Source organism: Myripristis murdjan, chromosome 13 (genome assembly GCF_902150065.1).
Source record: "Myripristis murdjan chromosome 13, fMyrMur1.1, whole genome shotgun sequence".
In the NCBI taxonomy this organism is placed as follows: domain Eukaryota; kingdom Metazoa; phylum Chordata; class Actinopteri; order Holocentriformes; family Holocentridae; genus Myripristis; species Myripristis murdjan.
Window position 1 is genome coordinate 28,838,282 of NC_043992.1, and position 23,598 is coordinate 28,861,879.

Sequence of the window (23,598 nt, forward strand, 5' to 3'; positions counted from 1 at the left end):
CTACCAGACCACTGTAACCTACCCTCCTTTCTTCCTTTTCTCACACGCAGAGAGCAAAATTACTATTCAGTTGGCATTATACTACACTTCCGCTTCCCAACCTTCAAGATAAGACGCCGCCAGTAAAGATAACAGTAGCAGCGCGGATTCCTCGGGTATCAATGACGCGAATAGGAAGTCATTGATAGGAAGTCATGTATTTGGAGTAGCTGATTCAGGAATAATCAGAAAACATATTTTAGCTATTAACCAAACAAAGCAAATGTTGCAATTTTGTCGGGACTCTTATTTTGTGTGTCGGCTCTGTTTCCTCCTCCTTGTGTACTTTGCTGCTAGCACGAAATGCCCAATGTGGCTGACAAATAAAGGTACTTGTTTTCCCTCATACACAATGACTATGTCGCAAAGGGGGGGCACTTCCTGCCATTTTGTGAGCAGCCAAAGGTCTGGGCTCCCTGAAGTTAGCCATTATTGGTCGCAATATTATTTCCGGTGTCAACTTTACAAATAAATGTCCCTCAGATCCTATCCATATCACCGTGGCTGTGATTCAGGCCGAGTTACATTAAGTATTTTAATTTGCTGTGATTTTGTATGACTGCTACCTTGGGCAGACCTCTCCAATAAAAGAGATTTCTATTTCAATAGGCCCTCCTGGAGAAAATAAATGTGAAATAAAGAAGATACACGACGTTTAGATTGTGAACTTGTAGTTCACAGTCAAACAAACAGCTTTATTTATTTATTTATTTATTTATTATTAAAATTTTGCTGACAAGATAGGTAAATCCAGTTGTACTGCAACTCTAAAACAGTCAAGAAAACCACATACTGGTTACAGTCAAAGGTTTTCAGACTGACCAGTAAATGGACATCACAATGGATTTTGCAAGATTAATTGAAAACATATCTTTGTTAAACCTACAGCACCTTTCCACACAGTTGCACACTGACATTAATAAGCTAAAATTCACTGTATTTATGGCTTGCCTCATAGTTGTGTATGTTTGTGTTTCTTTTGTTTTATGACTTGTAAATCAAGAAGATAGAGAAGATTAGCTGCTGCTGCTTCACTAGACTTTACTACTGAACACTGCAGTGTCAACTCACAGTTTCCTTGGGGACTACATAACATATAATATTTATTCATGCAAATGAGCCTGAGAATGTGCTGGTTAAACAAAGTACAGCCAACTACTGTTGCTGTATCATTTCCGACCTGCCCAGAAAATACTGATGGAGACGAGCTGCCAACTCAGTCTGGTGCAGTGCAATGACAGATGTGTCATTGCTTTTGAGAGTTGTGTTTTGTTGTGCATTGTCTCTAAATAAATAAATAAATAAATAAATAAGACTATTTTACAACTAAAAATGATACTACTACAACTACTATTAATAGGCTAATATTGACTTTATTATGTTTTTTTAATTTTTGGCATTAGTGAACTATAATATCACCGAAGTAGTCTGTTTTTCTTGTTCCACTTTCTAAATATGAGAGTAATCCGACGCCTTTAGAGCCTCTCTATTCAAAGTTGTGAGGACTTCTATTTTGAAAAGCCCAGGTAGGAAAATCCGGATCATTCTCCGGCCAACTTGACTATCATAAATCCCTGCTTTTTTTTTGTAAGCCAGCGTATGGCTACATCAGAGAGTCCCATGTTACTGGCACATCGTTGTACATGCCATGAAACTGGAGATTTCGTGATGAAAACGCCGCACAGCCGAGCTCCTGTTCATCCGTCCATTGATAAACAATGCAGATGAATGAATCGCTGCTCAGTGTCAGCGGGAAGCTCTGCTCAGTCAGCTGCCGATTTAGCCAGACTCGCTGCTCTCTCTATCCACGGCTGATCGGAGGACCAAAGTGCTCTGCAGATCATCATGAAAACAAAATACATTAATTACTGTTGATAACGTTATGCACCATGGGCTGGTGTTGGCCGCTGACTGCTTTGTAAAGGATAAAGTGAGGTGAGTAGCCTAATGGCAATGCGTTTTGTCTTTTCATTGATTTGTAATGCAGCTACCAGTGGACCACATGTTATATGCAGGGTGAGACTATTGATTGTATAGGCCCACATTTAGACACGGGTGGCCCGCAATGGATTTTTTCTAGTATAGACAAAGTAAATATACTATTGTTGCTTTGCGTTTTAGAGTCCAATTAAAAATCACTGTGTGTATATTCCAGGTCAAAACATGCTTGTTGTGGCAAAACCAGGGCAATTCAGTCCATAGCCAGATCAAATGCTGTAGTCCTACTCCCACTTTGTCTTTTGGACATAGCCTAGAATTGTCACAGGCAAGGCAAGTCAAGACATCTGCTCAGCTTTGTTTGTATCACTCTGGGTGATCAAAAATGAAAAATAAATAAATAAATAAATAAAATACATTGGAAATTTAAGTTTGTTCATGTTGGTTTTTCCCTGTCTTCTACAGCTCGCTTTGACCCCCTCAAGAGAGAGACTTGCTCTCACACCTCTTCAGTATGACACTAATGGGGACTTAAGAACCACAAGCTTTCTTAAATTGAACTGTATCACTCAGAGGAGCCTCCTCTTGCCATTCTACTGCTGAGACAAAGCGGGAAGAAAACACCAGGTGCCATGCGTGTCAGTTTTTGTCAGGGCCTGTTAACTGGAGCCATTATCCTCAACCTCCTCATTCTGTATTATGTGTCCCGGGCCCAGCAGCAGATGATGGAGAAGCGGAGGGACCTTGGCAGGGGCACCAGGAGGGCTTCTCTGCCAGCCTCTAGTCTGGGTGGAGCCCTGGGGGGCCTTGTGGGGCCTGGTGGTGTGCTGGCTGGCCCTGCAGGAGTTGAGGGAAATGGTCGTGGACCCCGTGTGACTGTGCTCCTTCGGGAGTTTGAAAACTTTGAGAACTATGTTGGGGATGTGGCCAGCTCCTTCATCCACCAGAGACCTGAGCTTCCCTTCTTGGCTGTGGCCGACACCCCACCCTACCCTCCTCTAGTGCTTCCAGAGGGGGCTCGTCTTTTGGTGCTCTCCCCGAGCCCCGATCAGCCGCCCCAAGTGCACAGGCCCGAGTTCCATGTCCAGACAGAGTTTGTGCTGCTGGTGCCCGATGGAGTGGAGCTGGAACAGGCCCGGGCTATCGAGAGGCTCGTCAGGGAGCTGGAAGGTGAGGGTGGAGGGCCGGTGAGGCTCGTGGCTGCACCCGTGCTGGCCCGATCCGCTGTGCAATGTCTCCACCTGCGGGTGAGCCTGAGAGAGTGGACAGCCACCTACTCACCAGCAGCATCTGGGAGCAGTGGGAGTGTTTGTACAGCCTTACAGGGAGATGCTGTGGTTCTCATCCGCACTGAAGACCTCTTTAACCTCTCTGTCCCTTTAGGGCGGCCTCTCTTCTCTTCTCTCTTTATCCAGACCTCCCTTAGAGGCTGGAAGGTCAAGCTGCTGGAAAGCCCCTGCTTCTCCGCTAACCATCGGCCTCTCTTCAGCTCAGCTCACAACCAGTGGAAAGCGGACACTCGATTGAAAGAAGCAACAGGGAGGCTCATGAGGAGTTTTGGTATAAAGCGCCTGAGGCTGCCTGATGGGAAGGAACAGTGGCACGGCTGCAGTAAGGAGACTCCTCGCTGCTTTGGCACCGTGCGAGACGACACTCCTGACTACCTCTACCTGGAGCGCTGGACTCCCCCCTGCTGCCTGCGGGCGCTCCGAGAGACCACCAAGTATGTTATCAACATCCTGGAGAGCTCCGGTGTGCGCTATTGGCTGGAGGGGGGGACTCTGTTGGGTGCTGCCCGCCATCAAGACATCATCCCATGGGACTATGATGTGGACCTGGGCATTTACCTAGAGGATGTACCCAACTGTGACCACCTCAAAAACCTGGATTCAGGCTCCCTGGTGGATGCCAACGGCTACGTCTGGGAGCGGGCGGTGGAGGGGGACTTCTATCGAGTCCAGTACAGCGAGGCCAACCACCTCCATGTGGATCTGTGGCCGTTCTATCCACGTAATGGTGTCATGACCAAAGACACATGGACAGAGCACAAACAAGACATGGAGTTCCCAGAGCACTTCCTCCAGCCGCTGGTGCCCATGCCCTTTGCGGGCATCACTGCTTACGGCCCCAACAACCACCGCGCCTTCTTGGAGCTCAAGTTTGGTGAGGGGGTGATTGAGAACCCCCAGTACCCAAACCCTGCCAAGAAAAGGTTGGACAGGAGCAAGTTATGAGAGAGGATAATGAGAGACTGAGTGGCCGTTTTGATGTTGTATGTGTTTACTTAACAATGCAACAAATCCATCCTCGACCCAGTCTTTTGGAATTCAGCTCAAAAGAAATAGCGAGGAATCTGATATGGTGCCAAAATAATGACTACATTTCCTCTGTGAAATCACTACATCAACACTAACAACGTCATCCCATGCTTGGTTGCATGTATCTCAAGCGTATTTATTTTCAGAATTTGGAGTGAAGTGTAACATTGCATTGCCTTGTTATTCTCAGTCAGAGTCGTGAAGACTTACAAGGGGCATGGATATTTGAGAAATTCTCATCTAAATACTGTCAAAGACTATAGACTGGCTCCACTAGATGGTGTAAAGATCTAATGTTTTGTGCAGTGTAAAGATTTATACTGCTGTAAAGATGATAAACACTTTTAAATCATTTCAAATGGTGTGTACAAAAGTTATCTATGTTAAACGAGTGGTTTTGCCTAAAGCATTTTATGGTTTTATGATGAGTGTAACGCATTGTTTTGCACTGATTCACTTTCTTTTCTCATATTTGCACAATTCATGTATGAATGTCACTGTGCGTCGATGCTGTTTGATACCTGACAGCTGTCTTATGTTTATGAAATTTCCCTCGGGTGAAATGAGGAACACACTAATATTGATGTCTGGCATTGTTGATGACAGGAGATCATGACATGTTTCTCCTATCAGATGTCACTACTCTGCTGAAAACAACATGACAAATCGTTCGCAATGTTTTTTTTTTTGTTGTTTGTTTTGGAAAATCAACCCATTGATTATGTGTGGCGTGTTACTACTAAGCATGTCTTTTGTGCTGACTGAAACATAAATCGGTTAATTTAATGGATAATGAAAAGAAAATGTCTTCAACAATATGTTATACATAAATGACGACACCAGCACTTATGGGGAACCACATATTTTTCCTATAGTGTTATTACTTGTGTATGATGTTTGAAGGTGTCACTCCATAAACTGTGAAAATAAAGGAGTTGTAACAATACCATGTCTTTAAATTTGATGTTATTATCTTTGTGGAACAGCTGGCAAATTAATAGTGAGAGCACGTGCGATACAAGTTTTGCACACTAGGTGGCGGAAGACACTCGCGTATGTAATGTAACCTGTGGCTTGTGTAACTCCCAAGTCACAGCATTATGTTGTTGACTGTGTCAGTGGAAGAAGGGGAGGGTGAAATACTTGGTCACAATGTTCCTTTCAGATGGAAAATGATGAAATAGGACGCCAGAAAAAGGAACGAAACATTACAGGAATGCTGCTCCCTTGTTGCTTATAGACTAGTCTTGTGAAAGCTTCTTTTGCCTCCAGCAGCAGCAGGACCATGATATACAGTATTTAACAGCTCTCTTGCACCTGTTAACACTGTTCATAGTTAGTATTCTTCTAAATCCCATTTTGCATTTCATACATAAAAAGATACTGAGATAATTGCATGCACCACTGAGAGGTTATGTCAAGTTATTTTTGGAAAGGAAGACGTACAAGGGACTTGGTGTATTTTAAAAGATGCTTCCCCTCTTGGATGTCACCAGTGTGTGGCATCTGGAGCTGACTGTGTGTAAGTGTAGCTACGGAGTGCAAAGACAAACATATCCAGTGGAGATAAAGTTGTAATAAACAGCCAAGGCGGCATACAAATTAAAAATAGCCTTTATTATTTAAACCTAAAGAAGATACCTTGTAACAGGAAAATGTTTCAATATGTACCCTTGACGCCAATGCCACTCTCTGATCAGACACACATTAAAGATCTAAGGCTCTTTGGAATGATAACTATTTTTAGAACCTTACAGAACAAATATAAAACATGTAAGAGGGGGGGAAATTGCATATTAATGGTTGCTGTGAGGCAAGGCTCCTCCCACATTCCTATAAGACTATAGAAATGAGATTTCAGGACTGCAATTGGTTCATGGACAAACAGGAAATTTAAAACAGCACAGAGAAAAGTAAAACTCATAAAAATAGTGTCCTCTGTAAGTCAGTGAAAGATTTAACTGATACATTTTGTATTTTGTGTAAAATGCATATGCCTACGCCATTTGTTATACCTTTAAACAATTAACAATGAATGGTCGAAGCACTGACATCAAATAAACTTGCAGTAGTGCAACTTTTAGAGTCACATGAGAATTCTGAATTAGAAAATATATTCAATCACCTCATCTCATCACATCTACAACACACATTCTTCAGTTCTCAAATGCGGACCATACTGACACGTTGAGAGAAGCGACTTCTCTCAAGATATAAGAATGTGATGTACACACAATGTACACACACACAAATTGCCAGTTTATAAAAGGTCAACAGATACACAAACCATCACTAACCAGTGACTACAACATGAAATAGTTTAACAAAAAAATTGGATGCCAAATATGATGCCAAATTGGGGATACAAAAACAAGAAAAAACGACCCTCACTACACTTGTAGAGGTGATGTCAGGGTTTTCTCAAGTCAAACCATCGGCCAGTATCTGTTTTGGATTGTTCGATTACAGAAATAAATATCAAACATATCAAATAATTAGAGGCAAGACAATAAAAATATTCTACAAAAAGGCATATAGCCGATAAAACAAGTTGTCTGATGTGGCTATTTAAAAACAGCCAAAACATAAATATGCACTGTATATCTTAGGTTGTGATAAGCTTAACCTTTCACCCAAGTCCTCAGGAGTCATAGCATATCCACAGTCAACCGCCACAACTTTGACAATGCACTGATATCCATCCACACTTTTCTCCAAATTACGGTAAGCAAGGCCCTAAACAGAGTGAGAACTTTGGGTAAAAAAGTGGGCTGAAGGTAATTGTGCACATCTCGTTGAAATTGACACTCAACTGGGTATCATTTCGAGTTAAATCTCTCCTTGTTTGCTGGGTTGCCGGGTCTGTGGGTTTTGGTCTCAGAGGGTCAAGGAGCAGATGAAAGACAGCCTTCAAGTAACACTTAAACCTGAGGTTCTGCAGCCTGCCACAGCACCGAGGTCCATCTGGAGAGGCAGAAGCGCTTGGAGGTAAATCTGTTTGTGTGCATGTGTGTTATATTTCGAAACCTTGAGAAAAAAAAAGAGGTCCCTCATTCAGCTGTTTGACATCGGTGAGGAAATTATTTCATTTGGTGTGTTGAACCGTCTAAATATGATCTTGTGAACTCGTCCATCATCTTTTCGTACCATAAGGCGAGACAAGGTATACAACTGCAACATTGGCATGGTGCAATCACAGAGACAATACAGAGCAAGAAACTGATAAAAACCCTCGTGCCTGAAAACTTGGGGAAAAAAAGTTTGACACATAGAAAAAGGTCTATTCTTCTGAGTGGCAAGATGCTGAAACAATGAAATAATTGAGTAACCGAAGCATCCTATTTTGACTTCTAATTAACAATAGTGGTCGTTATCTGTCCATCACAAATAACAGTACCCCCACACTTACCCTCATTCACTTCTATGCAGGTTAAAAAAAAATATAAGACTGCTATGTGAGAAAGTTAGTGTTAACGTGAACTTTAAGGGAATATACAACAGACATGTTAGTGAACATACAATCAAGTGTTCCCAGTATGGACTTAAGGTTACAGAGCAACCTTCAAGTTTCACAGAGCAGCTTTTCCTATTTTTTTTTTCCAACATGAATGGGATTGAATGTGGGTAAGACAGTTTTAACTTATAAGCAGCTAAAGCATATTGTGTACATACTATTACAACGAATATTTTGTGACGGTCAGATATGATCACGACTGTTGACAAGAAGTAAAAATAAAAACGCTACGGTTCTTTAAATGATTTCAGAGATTCTAAAAATGCTGCCCCTCTACAAAAAGAAAAGTCTGTGCACATCTTTTTTAATTTCATCCTGTTCTCTTTCCATTCCACTTGACTCAAGGTCTTGTCTTTGAATGGCAGTCTGTCTGGGCCTCTCTCTCCTTTCATGTTACTTCAGGACAGGATGGAGTGAAAACAGAAAGGGGCTTCAGCCTGGCATAGCAAACAAACAAAGGGGTAACTGATGCTGTCACTATCTTGTTTACATCGCAGACTCCTTTTCAGACTGGGCTGCATCCCGTTTTCCCATGAGTGGCGAGCGCTCAGGTGCAGCGGCGCCCGGTTCCTCACCCAGCGTGACCTCGCACAGCTCTGCCCCTTGCTCTGATTTTGAACTGCGGTCCACCAAGAACTGCAAGAGGCCAGCTCCAAAGGCATCACCCTCCACATTCAACACGGTGCAGGTACGGTCACTGCGGAAAGACAAAAAGGACGGTTTGCCATTTATTTTGATGTCATGTGATATGTCTCAAACTGTCCAATACAACATACAAATGGACTGAAATGGAGAAGCGCATTTAATCAGGGAGTGTCGGAGATGGATTATGTTACTGGGGTCCATATAAAATACAAATATGTACTCACACGAGCCAGTCGACCGCCAGGATGAGAGAAATGTCATTGGTGGGGAGTCCTACTGCTTCTAGGATAATAGCAAGAGTGAGCACACCGCCTGCAGGAATACCCGCTGCTCCCACACTGGACGCTGTGGCTGTCACTCTAAGAGAATTGAAAGAACACAAAACACACTGAGCATATCAACACGCTTTAAAAACAGCGACTGGTGACTTACATTGCATTTCTGGTGCAGTTTTGTTGTTTTAATTCCATTTTTAGGTTGGTAAAATTGTAATACAAGATGCATTTAGCGACTACTTGCAGCTACCAAGGAGCTGCTATTATTAACATTGCTGAAAATAGATTTTATCTTTTTTATCCTATTAAAACAATTTGGAATAACAAAGATACAATGAAAAAACAGCAAAACAGCACCAGAAACACATCAGTCACAGCTCCAAGGTTTTTAAAATTGTATTTAAATGTTTAACACAGGATTTCTCCTTGAACCCACATTGATTAGTAGTAAATGTGCAGAAAGAGACAGTATAGCCAGCTGATAAGTGAGTAACATCCAGTTGTGAGTCTGAAGATGTTTCAGTCAGACTGTCAGCGAGAACACGTATGCAGAGCAATAATCTTTAAACTTACAGGATGGTGAAGACCTGAATGAAGTTGAGAGGGATGTCGTTGAGCTGGGCGATGAAAACAGCGGCCACACACTGGAAGAGAGCGGCTCCGTCCATGTTGACTGTGGCTCCGATGGGCAGGATGAAGCGACTGATGTGCTTGGACACGCCGTTCTTCTCCTCCACACACTTCATCATCAGAGGCAGGGTGGCAGAGCTACAAATTTAAAAAATTGCAGCGTGATTGAATGAAAGTCAACGACAGAAAAATGCCAAAAACTACTTGCGTTCGCTCAGGCGGGAATTAAAGAAAAGGAGAAATTGAGTGTTTCTAACAACTGGAGAAAACAAAAGAGCATGAGTGTGTTACCTGGAGCACGTTCCAAAGGCAGTTGCCAGGGCAGTGAATATCCCCCACAGGAAGGTGTACGGGTTCTTTCTAGTAAAGATAAAATAAATGGCGGGCAACACTAAAATGCCATGGATAGCATGTCCAATGATACAGCAAGCTATGTATTTTCCCAAGCTGGCAAACAGCATGCCAACGTCCTCCATCTCAACAATCTTTCCAGCCACCAGGAACATGATACCCAGCGGGGCATACCTGTTGGCAGAAAGGCACAGAGAAAACAAAGTCAGTATATCTTTATGGTTCTGCCAGTGTTAAAGGAACAGTCCACCCAAAATACAAATTAAAGATCTGTACTGTCCCACTTCTTAGCCCTAGTGTGCTCAATTGAGTAGATTTAGAGTTCCTGTGTGATTTGATACAGTGGGGTTCATATTTGAAACAGGGCATACATCAAGTTTGCCAGTGTTCTTCAGCAGGAAATAGTTCCCAACAAAACTCTTAGTCCCCTGAGGGCTGTGGATTACAATGGGTATCCGTGTGATTGTTTTTGGAAAGAGCTGCTGCTGTTGAGTTTTTCCACATGTAAAATTTGGACGGTTTGAGCTCTACAAATATATATAGCTCCATTTTATTGGGGTGCTGGGAGACAGGAAGGCCTCCAGCCTCAAGGCCTCGCCAAATCACACACCATATGGATGGATAGACCGCACTAGGGCTGAGTTTTTTTTTGTTTTTTTTTCCTCTTTGGCTTATTTCGACAGGGTCACAAATTCACTCCAAACAAGGTATGTAGGCCCCCTTACACTCACTGAACATCCGCAACACATTTCCTCAACACGCTTCATTATGTTCCTTATTCTGGACTCACCAACCCAGTTAAATAGAAAGGGCCCTATGAAATCTGTTTTATTTTTTTCCAGGTTCTGTTTCCTTCTTCACAAATTCTACGTTTTCATTTCCTGATTCCTTTTTGTAAAGTTTAAGAACACTGTGTCATCAGACAGTGTCACATCATGTGGGGGATGAATAAAATTTCAACAAGAAAACATTGAAAATGTAATGAATATCCATGAATTTGTAACACAACATTGCACTGTTTTTTTTATTAAACAGTGCTTCAGTAGTTGCCGATGTGGTTGCAGTGCTAAGAGTTTGTTAAAGTGATGAGCTCTTCCTGCTAAAACACTGCCTCTCTCGGTTTTTGATGAGATTTTGATTGTAGGTGGTGAACGTAGGCACTCTTACGGGTCCAGTCAGTCATATGTCCTGACTCATAGTTGTCATCTGGATGTTGCTCTGCTCTAAATTTAGCTGCTAGTATCCAATTCCTCAGTTTTTCTGGATGACTTGGTCATCTCAGAGGACTTCGTCAACATGACTGTGTGTGTGTGTTTGTGTGTGGAGGATGGGCTGAGCCTTGCCCTTGAAAACTCTAATCAACATTTTACAGTTGATTCCGTATTTATTGTGAAATTCAACTATTCCATCCATGTATTCTGCTTCGGGGCCTAAAAGTGTCACCATGCTGGGTTCCCTTACCACATGATCCACGAGACCAGCACCATGGTGGCCTCATTGAAGGAGTTGAAGAACTTCATAAGGATTTCTCCTTCCTCTCCCAGCTTCCTCAGAGCCACACCAAACACAATGGCAAACACCACCAGACCCAGAATATTCATACCATCCTGGTCTGTACCAAAGGGCACCTAGAAACACACAGACATGCATTAAAAACAAACCCACAGTCAGACACACCTCTATAAGCAATTCAAGGACATCTTAACAACGTGGCACCTCATATCTTGTGGCTGAGTTATGGCTCATTTTATATGTGCAAATAACGGCCCTTGGTGATCACTCTGCTCACCTTCTCCACTGTGATGCTGAGGTTTCCATCCGTACCATTCCTGGTGATCAGCTTGTAGCTGGTAGCATACTACGGCAAAAAGAGAGACAACATCAGTGCACTCAACCAGTCTATCTAAATATTTGGTTTATTCAAATTCCATGTCATAATTAAATATCATTTTAGAATCAGGGTGAGATACTGACTGACTGGAATGCAGCAGAAACCAGATTGGAGGGAAAGATGTTTCTGTGGAAAGAAAAAGAAAAGACATTAGATATCTGGTGCCTTTGGAAAATGCATGAAAAAGATACAAGTTAGATAAGATGGTGAAGATAAAGATTCTTAGGCACTGTAGAAGATTATTGTAAGTGTTTCTATCAGAGATTCAGTTCTTCTTTTCTTTGTAGCAGAGCACTTGGGTGGCACAGAGCACAAAGTTGCATTATTGCGGATATTGTTGCCACACAAGATGAGCCCATAATAACTGAAATTGGCTTTGTTTCAAGCTCATAAACAGCTCTGACAAAAGGTGGAATTGCTTGCACATCATGTAGGAAAGACCAAATCAACTACAAAGTAAACTTCAAAAGTACTTACTACCATTACTACGACTACTACTACTTCCGTTGTTCTTAGTCACCAGCTGGCAGCTACTTTGCCCACTCTGGGCATCAATGGTGGTTCACAGGCACTGAACCACGAGGTTGATCATGTGGAAATAGCTCAGAGAATTTCACTATTAATCCCCTTTTGGCCCTTCTCTGCCAGCCATACTGCCGGCCTGGATTACCACATTTACTAAATTGCTGTTCACTAATGAATGAACACACACACACACACACACACACACACACACACACACACACACACACACACACACACACACACACACACACACACACACACACACACACACACACACACACACACACACACACACACACACACACACACACACGTACATAGGTCTGGCCTCACATCAAATCTCCCAAGAACCCTATGAACCTCATTTGCCCATGCTGCACCGGCCCTCTGCCTCTCTGTGATGTGTTGACAAAAATAAGGGATTAACTTTACAAGTTCTGTCTGTCTTTCTGTTCATTTATTGATCCTTTATTCACACCAAGTCGATTAGGAAACCATAATTCATCAGGAAAACACTTCATGTGATTGGCTGATCTCTTTATTGCTGCAGAGGACAACATAACAACAACAACAACAACAACAACAAAAGTCTACCACACCTTTTTAGCCAAAAGTATACCTGTGGTAGTACATTTGTAGTTTTAACTTTCATTCAAAGAGATCACTCTTTTCAGGTTCCTGACAGCCTCAAGTAGGCTAAATTACATTTTACAGCATCTTCAGTCAAGTCCATGTAGTCCTAAACTCACTGCAACATATCTCTCTTGCCTTGCACAGTGCTGTAACACACAGGCATGTAACCCGCTTTGTGTCTTGAACTATGTTGTAAGAACAGCTGACCTAAATATTTGGCTCAAAAATGCCTGGCGGTTTGACAAAGAACTGAACCCGCAACCTTCAATGTCATTGTGTGTCATGACAGCCCTTTGATACCTGGCACACCCAGGAATCCCAATTAAAAGAAAATGACTCCATACCACCACTAGGGCTGTGCAATATGACGATATATCATGGGACCAAGGAGAACAATGTCTCTCGATAGCGATTTTCCCATATTGTGTCTGGTGCTGTTGTCGCAAAAAGCCAATTTATGGCAGTATTTTACGTCATTGAGTCGGAGCTCCCAGCTGTCAGTGCACCATTACTACACATGTAACTCAGACAACCGTCTCTTCAAATTTACTGAAAACGTTGGGATATACATCGTTATCAAAATGTGAAATCATCCACATCGTGATAGAACATTTTGTCCGTATCGCACAGCCCTAACCATGGCTGTTACAGAAAATATACACATACAACCAACAGTATTTCATTCTGCTATTTCCTTCGCTTTTACACAAGCCTCAAAAAAACTAACACTCAAACACACACAAGCACAATATCGTTCCTGATATCAACATTTTTCTCTTGACAACTACACACCCAAATCTGGCATGTTCCCTGTCCAACCTGAACACATTCAAAACTAAATGGCGAGAGGCTTGAGTGCAGCCATGTAGACTGTGGCACACTGGGCTAAATATATGTTCAGCGTTCCTATTTAAAGGTCGAATGAGTAGTAAAATGACACCAGGCTAATGTATCATATGCGTGACTAGAATGACAACAAACCATATACCTGCCACCGTCACTGCTGTTCAGTTCAAAATTCAAAATTCCAAAGCAAACTACTACACCCTCCAGGTGTCATGCCACAGAGGCAGGTCATACCAGATCTGAAAGAATGTGTGTTACAATACGAGCATGGTGGTGATGCAGGTCAAACACGGATTTAAGGTGCTGGGATGGAGCAAGGGATTCCTTTGTTGCCAAATACACTGACAAGGCACTTTTATAAATGCCTTGCTTTAAAAACAGTACAATCCGACGAGCCTATTTCAAAAGAAAAGGTTCCTCGGTGACATACATGATTGTTGAATGTCCGTGAGACTAAAAGAGGTGTTTAGTCCAAAATATGACGCCAAATAATGTTTCTTGCCCCTGAAGGCTGGCCATTACCAAAAACACTTCAGGGACCCATTGGTTACCACAATGTACTGCGATTTGCTGTCATGCCCTCTTGTAGCCAAGGCAAATCCACAGACGATGTTAGCATGTATTAAATATGCCTGCTGACGTGGCTCAGCTTGGGAAAACAAACACAATTCAGGAGCTATAATGTCAACAAGGATGTGAGGGGGTGACCTGCCAGGTGTTGAGGCATGAGCAGATTTGTTCACGTAAGCAAAACGTGCCACGTTTTCAACTGCTGTACTGATTTAGATTATGTTTTTGTTTTGCTGGATGGTAGTGTGTATACGTGTATGTTGGTGGTTCTTGTGTGGAATGCTGTGTCTATTTATATTGATACATTGATTTATGTATTTTATTGTATTTATTTGTAAGTTTTGCACTTGTTCCTTGGGCCCCCCCTGTCCATGTACTGTTTGTCTGCTCCTGACACTGATGGGATGGTGGATGTAGGCTGTTAGTGGGTACTGTGAAACTGTATTGCCTTTTTAAGGATAAATAAAGTAGTCTGATGTCTGAAGTCTCTTTACATTAAATTCTCATTAGCATAACTCGCAGTAGGCTCGTCTTGTATGTCTACTATTCTGTTGCTTGTTTTCCTTTATCATGTGAACCGCCTCAGGCACATTTCATTTTCTACAAAACGTGTTATAGGCTACGAATTAAGTTTATTATGTTTTATCACACGTGTGGCTGTTGGTGTTGGTTGCAGTGGTGGTGGTGTGTGCATATGCATGTGTGTGTGTGGTGAGGTAGCCTAGATTTAACAGAGAAAAAAAATGGAGCATGTGGAGTGTGTCCAGGCACAATGAACAGGCCATTTTTCCGCTTTGATGAACAACTCTTCAGTGTTTGGCCACAGCCCCCCACAGTCTTTGTTGTCAAAACTAACCAGGACACCAACTGGGAATGTTCGCTCTAATGAGACTCACAAGTCAGGCTTGCTGCCCTATTAGATGGATGTGTGGATATGTGTGTGTGTGTCTCTTTGTGTTGCGGGGGGCGTGGTGGCGGTGGCATGTGTCCAGCACGGGATCAACATTACTCTCATCTTTACTTTTAGAACAGCCAGCCAGATGAATCTCACCAGAGGCAGTGATATCATGAGTTTCCGAAACATAAAACTTGAGCAGTAACCACAGCTGGCTTTGTGCCTCCGTGAAATAGGCTAAGTCTAAAAGAAAAGCTGGTCTGTGATATAATTTCTTTAAGACACTTTGTCATTCCACGCGTTAAGCATGATTAGAGATCCAGGCTAGTTAACGCAGCATTTTTTATTTACTTGTTGGGTCTTGCAGCTCCAAGAACAATGTTTTGCAAAGTATAGGGAGACATTATGTAAGAGCTGCTGATAGCAATCTAGGTAAAAATGTAAATCTGCGAATGGATAAGTTTTACCCCGTTAACCCAGCATGTCTAATCTGGCCTGAGCAGTACAAACTATTTAGGTGGTGGTGGTGGTGGTGGGGGGGGGGGGTTACCAGGATTAGGGCGTGCTGGCTTAAGTGGAGTGAAGTTGAAAAATTATGACTGTTGAACTACAAAATCCCACTGTTAATGGAAAAAACCATGGAGCACTCCAAAGAATGTTCAGACTAACCAGATAAAATTATGAAGGCATGCAGAGCAGGGTTGCATGGGAACAGAGACCTTAAATGTCAGGCTAGCTGAAAAGTAAGTTTGCCATCTGTTGCTCTATGTGCTCTTGACAAACAGCCCTACAAGATAACCGGCAACGCACCTGTGCACCCGTTCAAGCAAGACGAAAAAAGAGCCCAGCTGACTTGTTTAACTTCACTTGTACAGTTAAGAGAAGTCTACTTTTGACGCCGCCAAATAAGCTGAGCATGAACTGCAGTATTAAGTAAATCATAGACTCACAAGACACATCAACAAAGGCTTCTCTGTTAATGCTGCTAAATCGAGTGCATTTTCTAATCTTACTGAGGTAAAAACACACCAAGCTCCTTCAGCTCAGATCATGGCGACGGACAAGGTTTTTATTTCTGCTGATGTTGTGCCATGGTGTGTGGCAAATTATTTGCATAAGGTTCAGGTTCAATACTCTTTCATTCCTGCCAAGCCAAACCAATAGCTTCAAGTATCTGGCGCTGTGGCTGATTTCGGTGACAGTAGATGTAAGTGGGTCAAATACAGTACATCCAATTTTCTTTGAAACCAGGGAGGAAGGTGAGTACTTAGAAATGAAATGTGTCTCATAATGTGTCAGAGGATGATTTCAACAGCCCATTTCCCACTCACAGCACTGATAATCTAGTGGTGCTCTGAACCTTTCCCTGTATTTTGGCTATAAATGAAGAAATATATGAGGTCATGACCAGTTTGAGTTGCCAGTTTGGAGCCGAGAGACCTGCTGTGAAACCCATGAGTAACATGGGGAGACAGAAATGACACACTGAGTGTCTGTCACATGGCTGTAGAGCGGTGGAGTTGAGCATGACCATATGAACATCAGTTCACTTAAAGTTCTGTTCAGTCCAAGAGTTTATTTATAAGTCAGCTTGAACCACAATCAAACTGTGTGGGGAAAAAAACAAAAAAACAAAAACACTAACATTGGTAAAATATCAGACTGAATACCAAACATAATATCTGCTCATCCATTGTAACTTAGGCATACTTGTATAAGATACTTGTATAAACAATTAAATTAGAAAAACAGGCCGTCACTTATGGTTGCTACGTCACTGGAATATGCGTAAACATTAATAGACTTTAAACCCCCTATAATGCTTGTTGGGGTTTTTTACGGCTCGTTTCACTAGTAAGGACTGTCCCAGAGTAAGCCGTCACATCCGCCAAATGAATGGATTTCATCAAAATACTACACGTGTTTTAAACCCAGCGTGTGTGTGTGTGTGTGTGTATGTGTGTGTGTGTGTGTGTGTGTGTGTGTGTGTGTGTGTGTGTGTGTGTGTGTGTTTTAAGTAAAAATAGGAGTTTTAATCGCATTCAACTGAACAAACGATGAAGTGCCGTTGAATAGCATGTGACAACTGAGACCATGGAGACAAGTCCCCCACACTTCGCGTATTTGTGCCCTCCGTCCCGCGCACTTTTACAGCCATTATGATAAATCACTCAATAGAACTCTGTACAATTTGTCCCCTCACTTCTAAAACGATGGCTACGCCCCTGACTGAGACTGTGGCGGGGAGTTAAGTCTTTAAGTGAACATATGGTTTGGCTGATGCAACTGCCTCTGCCGGTTACAGTGCAGTCCACCTGGAGAGGAAACGCGACTGGCGAGTTGTCCCTTCCACAATTTATAGTGCTTAAGTCCTATTTACCCAAAAATAACTTAGGTGGGACTGCAAGGCAACTTATCTGACCGGTCATTATGTTACTAGTGTTCACTTTATCTTACCCTGAAACCTGGAACTTTTGGCAAGTTTGTCGCACAGTCGCTACATAAGTTACACTCATATCGTGTGTAGCCTGGCCACGGAGAGACTTAAATGTAATATTTCTGTAGGAATCAGTTACAGTGACATACTTCTACTACAGAGACGGCGTGCAGTTGAACTCATTGACATGAATGTGATGGTCGTGGGGGTCTGCCACGTGTTGTACCGTAGTGGGCTGCACGTCACTTTAAAGCATCATTGCATCATTGCGAGCGCCTGGCTGGTTCACTTCATTGGCTTTGTATTGTATGTGTTCACTCACCTGATCAAATCCAAGAAGGAATCGATCACTTCTTTAGGCTGGGGGAGGTCGTCATCCAAGCCTGCTAGTTGGGGCTTGGTGCCTGTGACTACCCCTGGGTTTATGAGGAAAGCCATCACGACCCCGATGGCCGAGGCAATCAAGGTGGTGACCAGGAAAAAGAGCATCGCCCAGCCGCCGAGTCTGCCGAGGGCTTTGGGGTCGATGCTGGCCGCGCCTGACACCAGACTGCACACAACCAGGGGAATGATGATCATTTTCAGGAGCCGGATGAGCAGCTCCCCGGGGAAGCCGATGTAGATAATCTGGGTCCTGGTCAGAGCCACATTGCGCACACCAAGTCCGATAATAACACCGATGATGACCCCCAGAACGGTGAGAATCACCAGCAGGTTGGCCATCACCGTCCTCTTCAGCCACTGGGACACCGGCTCTCGGCTCGTCTTCTTGCAGCCGGGGACTCCGTTGGCCACCGGCAGTGTCTCGCCGTTGGCTGTCTTCCCCGAGTCCATGTCTATCTTCTCAGCCATTGTGCGCCCTAAAAGTCACTTACTCTACCGACAAAACGCGTACCTTCGAATGCTGTTGTAATGGGAGTAATGTTGTCAGCGAAGAGGCAGCCCCTACTCTAGTTATGGCACTCACCAATGTACAGTTTACACAAGATGTTGTGCCGTATCCTGGGAAGCGTGTAGCCTACTACTCTCTCAGGGTGTCCGCTGTAGCCAATATGTAGGCCTACGTCAGAAGGGCGGGGCGTAGTGTCCGGCAATTACATCCTCATGCGAGTAATTCCGGTAATTTTAATTCCAGTCTTTGTGTGTTTATTTTCACTTATACCCTGGGGAGAGCGTCTCAGCACAGACTGCTGACCATAGCTAAAAAAAAAAAAAAAAAAAAAAAAAAAGAAATACTCCATGACTTAATTGATAGAATCAGTAAAGCGGAGATCGAATTTGAGATGTAATGTGATTATCATTGAATTAAACCTTCAGCTACAAATGAAAAAGTCTATTTTTCAGCTATAATAAATTCCAGTTTTCTAAATTCCAGTTCAGTTCCCTAAGATACACATCTGGGTACAAGCAACTTTTATTCCTTCAGTGGTGACTGGAAAGTATAGTTGCTTCCTTCAAGACTGGCAACTCACTCTTCACTTAGCCAAGCACAAGCAACCTGGAAGTGTGCCATGTCCATCTCCTCAGCCGCTGATGGAATCTCACTCTCACATGGTGAAAGAGCGGTAAATTGTGTTCTTGCTACCCGTACTGGGCGTAATGGAAGGCTCAATGCATGCATTTTATATCCTAGACTATAAGTACGCATACAGCATATCTCAGAAGGATATATATTTCCCTTCTTTCCCCCTGTGGTCTTTGGCAAGGTGTGTGTCAGTGTCAGTCAGGAATGAGAGACAGCATCCCACTGTCTGGACTACTGGGGCCTATGGTGTAAAAGCTTTAACACTGTACAGGGACCCCAGAAAGCCTCAGGTAAGCTTACACTCAAACAACAGTCCGAGCCCCCTATGAAACACCGTCCCATTGGTGGGAAATTGTGGGAAAGACACCTTTAACATCGGCGAATGCCCACAGGACCAGCAGGAAGCTGTCCTCTCAGGGCTGGGTTTGTTATCTCAAGCTTGCTCTTTGTTCACCCTGGCTGCGAGTCGCTGTGTTTCAGTGAAATGTGCACTACTCTGTGAGAAAGCACAGCTTCAATAGCTAAACTCACAGGCAGAGGAGAGCTGAAAGTTTTGGGGGGGGGGGGGGGTTGTTTTTTTTTTTTTTTTTTTCAGAAAAATAGGCCCCATGTAGGAAAACACATGCAGAAACGCAAACTCACACTGTGGAGAGGAGCCTTAGTTTTGCCTTTACTCCATAAGTCTTGGCAGATTTTGATACAGGCCTCTTTTATATAATTTATTTATATCAGTATATAGAGTAGCAGAGAGGAGTCTTTGATCAGTGATGGTCAAAACATAAAGCATACTGTTTATAAAAAGTTTCTCTAGTGTGGATAGTTTTATTCTGTGTTTTTGTTTTTAGTTGTTGGCTAGATGGGGATCATTTTGACTCAAAAATCAGTAATTGATTTTGGGTAATATCATCAACTCTGCCTAGGATGTATAGTTGTAATGTCATCTAGTTATTTAAGTAATCTTCTATTGACTTTAGGAGTGGGGTGAAAATAAGATTAAACTCTGACAGGTTGGAGGAAATTGTTATGCCTAGATATTTTTTATTCCCAGCTGTGACAACTGGGCATCCTATAATGGTAGAATGGTTTATTTATTCCAGTTTGTAGAGTAGTCAGATATGTGTGTGTGAAAGTTTTGATAACACTGATGACTTCTTTAATTGATTTGGTTGGGTTTTGTAGGAATAACAATACATCATCTGCACACAAGCTCATTTCACATGTTATATGTCTGGTTGTGATTCCTGTGGTGTTTTTATTTTGTCTAATTGTAGCTGTTTTGTCTAATTGCAGCTGTTGGCAGTGTAATGATAATGGAAAGAGTACTGATGAGAGCGGATATCTTTGTCTGGTGCCCCTGTGTAGTGCAAAACTTTGAGATGCCAGATGTTATATTGCGCTTCCAATGATCCATCTTCCCACTAGTAATGCGATATACGTGCTCATGTGCTCATGCAGCGGGCACATACACATTGCAAAACGTCACAGTGCAATGACAAATGGAGATGAACACATTCTTGATGCTGTATATTTTAAAGAAGCCCAAGTTAATAAGCTACAGTATACAGGCATAGAGTGTGTCCAGCTCTCTCAGTGTGGAGGTGACATGAACACATTGCTTCTGAAAAGGGAGCTGCGCTGAGCATACTACCTGGGCACTTTGGCACTCACTGGTCTGAATGAGGAGTTTGATGTTTACCCATGCCTTTGTAAATATATTCTATTTCTTGAACTGAATTGACGTGACTGAGGATGATTGACGGTCATGCTGAGTTCACACTGCAGGGTGCGGCATTTAGTGATGTTTTATAGTACCTGCCAGCATACGTGCTTTGGTTACAATCCCTTGAGGGACATAAATGTGAACAAATATATATTTAGCTCAGTCTAATCACACCCAAGTGTGATTGCACTATTGGCAAGTGACACTGTGTGGCTCATGCTGTACACATCTCACAGTCAAATGTATGACGTATTCATGTAAGGTAAGAGTTGAGGTATGTTGTATTGTATGTAGTCAAAATATTTACAGCAGCAGTGGCCAACTTTTTTAGGCTCCATGAGATGCATTTTTTGGCGTGTCCAGGGTGTTTCCCTGCCTTCCTCCTGATTGGAAGGAATAAGCTGATACGGATAATAGACGGATTAGGATACACTTTTCATTTAACTTGGCAGAATCGTGCAAGCATGGAATAAAACAGTAATTGCTTGTATGTATTTGTGATTTTTGTATTGTGTGTATCTTAACATTAGTATTTTTTTGGGTGTGGTTTTCATATAAGCGTCTATAGGTTTCTGACCACACCTCACACATATTTTTCTTTTTTTTTTGTTGTTGTTGTTGTTGTTTTTATGTGATGCCCCGCCTTTCTCTTTGTATTTGTACATGTGTGAAACAAATAAATGAAATGAAATGAAATGAAATTGCTTGTCAAAATCAACCCCTTTATACCTTAAATTCATTATAGCAGACCATTTCTGAATTTGTATTACTACTGGCATACCTTAAAAAAAATCTCATAGTTGTATAAGGACATCCAGTACTTCCAAGTTGGCTGCTACACAGCATTATATTCACATGCTATTTTGTCAGAAAATCAGATACGATGACAAAAAATAAATGAAGATGGACATTCTGAAAAGACTAATGTGGCTCATTTGTGTTCCAAAACCTCTGACTACAATGCCACCAGTTTCCTTGTGAGAACAAGGGAATATTGGGAAGGTAAAAGGTAATCATTGTGTCTTGACTCAGAAACTATCATGTGAATGCCGGATCGTTTAATGCACCATAATGCAGAGCTCAGCCATAAAATAACCATTAGGACTGCTCTGCGTAGCAGCACAGGGATTTGTGCAAATACAGTGGTGGAAAAAAGTTTTTGGACACCCCATTAACAAATCACTCTTACGTCTTCAAGTGCAATTTCTTTTATTACAGTCACAGCCAAAATACTAAACAAATCCTAAAAAAAGCCATTAAAAACTTAAAATTGATTGGTTCCGTAAAAATACATAAGAAATTTTGACTATTGGGTCATTTTGGTACCAGTGATGAAGGTCGTTCTTTTTATTAAAAGACACAATTTTTGTTGCCAAGCTTGGTGTCTATATAAAGCCAGCACATTTGAAAGTTCCTCAGACACAAAAATGGCTAAAACAAGGAACCTAATGCAGGAAACACGCCTGAAGATAAAGATTAAACTGCCAAGAATTTAGTTTTGTTCGTTTTTCTTGTAAACAATAAACAAAAAAAAATATCATTTGTATTTGCATCTGTCTAATGCAGCCACACCTTTTGAAACACAAAAGATTTTTCCACAAATATTTCATGATAATATTTGAGATTGTGAGATTGTGTAAAATTTGAAGGGTGTCCGAAAACTTTTTTCCACCACTATATATGTCAATAACGCTTGTAACACTGCAAGGGTAAGAGTGACTGGAGGACTGCTGAACCATATTTTACCAAGTTTGTTGGTTGTTTCCTGACTGGTGCAGTTATGTCTACTGATCTAACCTGTACAAGGCATGACAGAGCACTTTAGACAGGCAAGTAAATAGGCCTGTCACATGACCTTCGAAAATGGCACATGGAAAATGTCTGAAACAAAGCGCAGAGGTTTCAGATGTCGTAAGAACAACAGGGGAGAGAGAGGAGGAGCACCAATGAAGGAGAAAGAAGGGTGGAGACAAGAATGGAAACTGGACACCCTGATATAATGTGCCAACTCCTTGCCTTTTATTTGTTTGCCCAGAAGTCTGAGGTAAAGTACAAAAACACTTTTTTGGACTGTAGGCTTCTTGGAGTCACTCTAATGTGAAGTGAAGGGCATTCACACAAGACTTACAGAAAATATGCTGCTAGTAACAAATCACGGGTGTCAGAATCATGCAAAGTCAGAATACAGAGATCAAGGGAGGTGCTGAGTCATGATTACAGCACATGAATGAATGTTTTGAATCTAAAAATAATGCGTGGAGGAGAGAAAGGCATTGCCACTATCAATAACCTTTTTAGTTGCGACCCTAAGGGGGAAATTCTTAAAATATTTCAAGATGTTCTTTACATGACTTAGAAACGACTGTTGGGGGTGTAAAACAACACATAGTAGAAGCTAACCGAGCCACATGTTGACTAAATGAATTAAAATACTGGTTCACAGCGAATTAGAGATATGAAATGAGCAGAAGAACCCAATTCAGATCAGATCACAGATCAGTTGTCTGTGAGCTGTCACTGGGTTTTCTCAAAACATAACTAAACATATACCATACAACAACAAAAATGACAAAAACAAAATTCAAACAAAAGCTTTCATTACACAATATTTCTGTTACAGTCAATATTCTACACTGTATTGCTTTGCTATATGAAGAATGCATTGTTTTCTAATGCCAATGGAAAAATGGCATTTCTCATTCCTATATTTCTATATTGCAACATGCACTGGTCTTGTATTTTCCCACAACGTGTCTGGCTGTGTCACTACTGTTATCCCTGTAGCTCAGAGGTGACAGGGAGGCCCCTAAACCCTGTCTGATCTCCTGGAGCCCAATGTGACCAGG

General features: G+C 42.2%; 2 protein-coding genes and 1 long non-coding RNA gene across 3 annotated transcripts; 2 read left to right on the forward strand and 1 right to left on the reverse strand.

Annotated features, from left to right (window-relative positions):
- Positions 1–1,581: 1,581 nt before the first annotated feature.
- fkrp (fukutin related protein) lies at positions 1,582–5,244 on the forward strand. The gene is made up of 2 exons (XM_030067761.1): positions 1,582–1,974; positions 2,443–5,244. The coding sequence occupies exon 2, from the start codon at positions 2,610–2,612 to the stop codon at positions 4,209–4,211; it is 1,602 nt and encodes a 533-aa protein (XP_029923621.1). The 5' UTR covers positions 1,582–1,974; positions 2,443–2,609; the 3' UTR covers positions 4,212–5,244.
- A 647-nt stretch (positions 5,245–5,891) lies between these two features.
- Positions 5,892–18,541, reverse strand: slc1a5 (solute carrier family 1 member 5). Its single transcript, XM_030066796.1, has 8 exons — positions 17,830–18,541; positions 11,685–11,727; positions 11,500–11,568; positions 11,172–11,338; positions 9,651–9,884; positions 9,303–9,497; positions 8,679–8,813; positions 5,892–8,506 (listed from the first exon to the last, which is right to left on the reverse strand). The coding sequence occupies exons 1-8, from the start codon at positions 18,357–18,359 to the stop codon at positions 8,296–8,298; spliced, it is 1,584 nt and encodes a 527-aa protein (XP_029922656.1). The 5' UTR covers positions 18,360–18,541; the 3' UTR covers positions 5,892–8,295.
- A 441-nt stretch (positions 18,542–18,982) lies between these two features.
- On the forward strand, positions 18,983–20,447 carry LOC115370018 (uncharacterized). The gene is made up of 3 exons (XR_003929215.1): positions 18,983–19,072; positions 19,214–19,322; positions 20,323–20,447. It is a non-coding gene; the product is annotated as an uncharacterized LOC115370018 (long non-coding RNA).
- Positions 20,448–23,598: the final 3,151 nt, after the last annotated feature.

Coding starts and splice junctions, on each gene's coding strand:
- fkrp (XM_030067761.1), top strand. CDS start 2,610: ATGCGTGTCAGTTTTTGTCAGGGCCTGTTAACTGGAGCCATTATCCTC.
- slc1a5 (XM_030066796.1), bottom strand. CDS start 18,359: ATGGCTGAGAAGATAGACATGGACTCGGGGAAGACAGCCAACGGCGAG. Junction 11,728..17,829: donor TCCTTCTTGGATTTGATCAG/GTGAGTGAACAC, acceptor TTCTTTCCACAG/AAACATCTTTCCCTCCAATC. Junction 8,814..9,302: donor ATTCAGGTCTTCACCATCCT/GTAAGTTTAAAG, acceptor CAATTCTCTTAG/AGTGACAGCCACAGCGTCCA.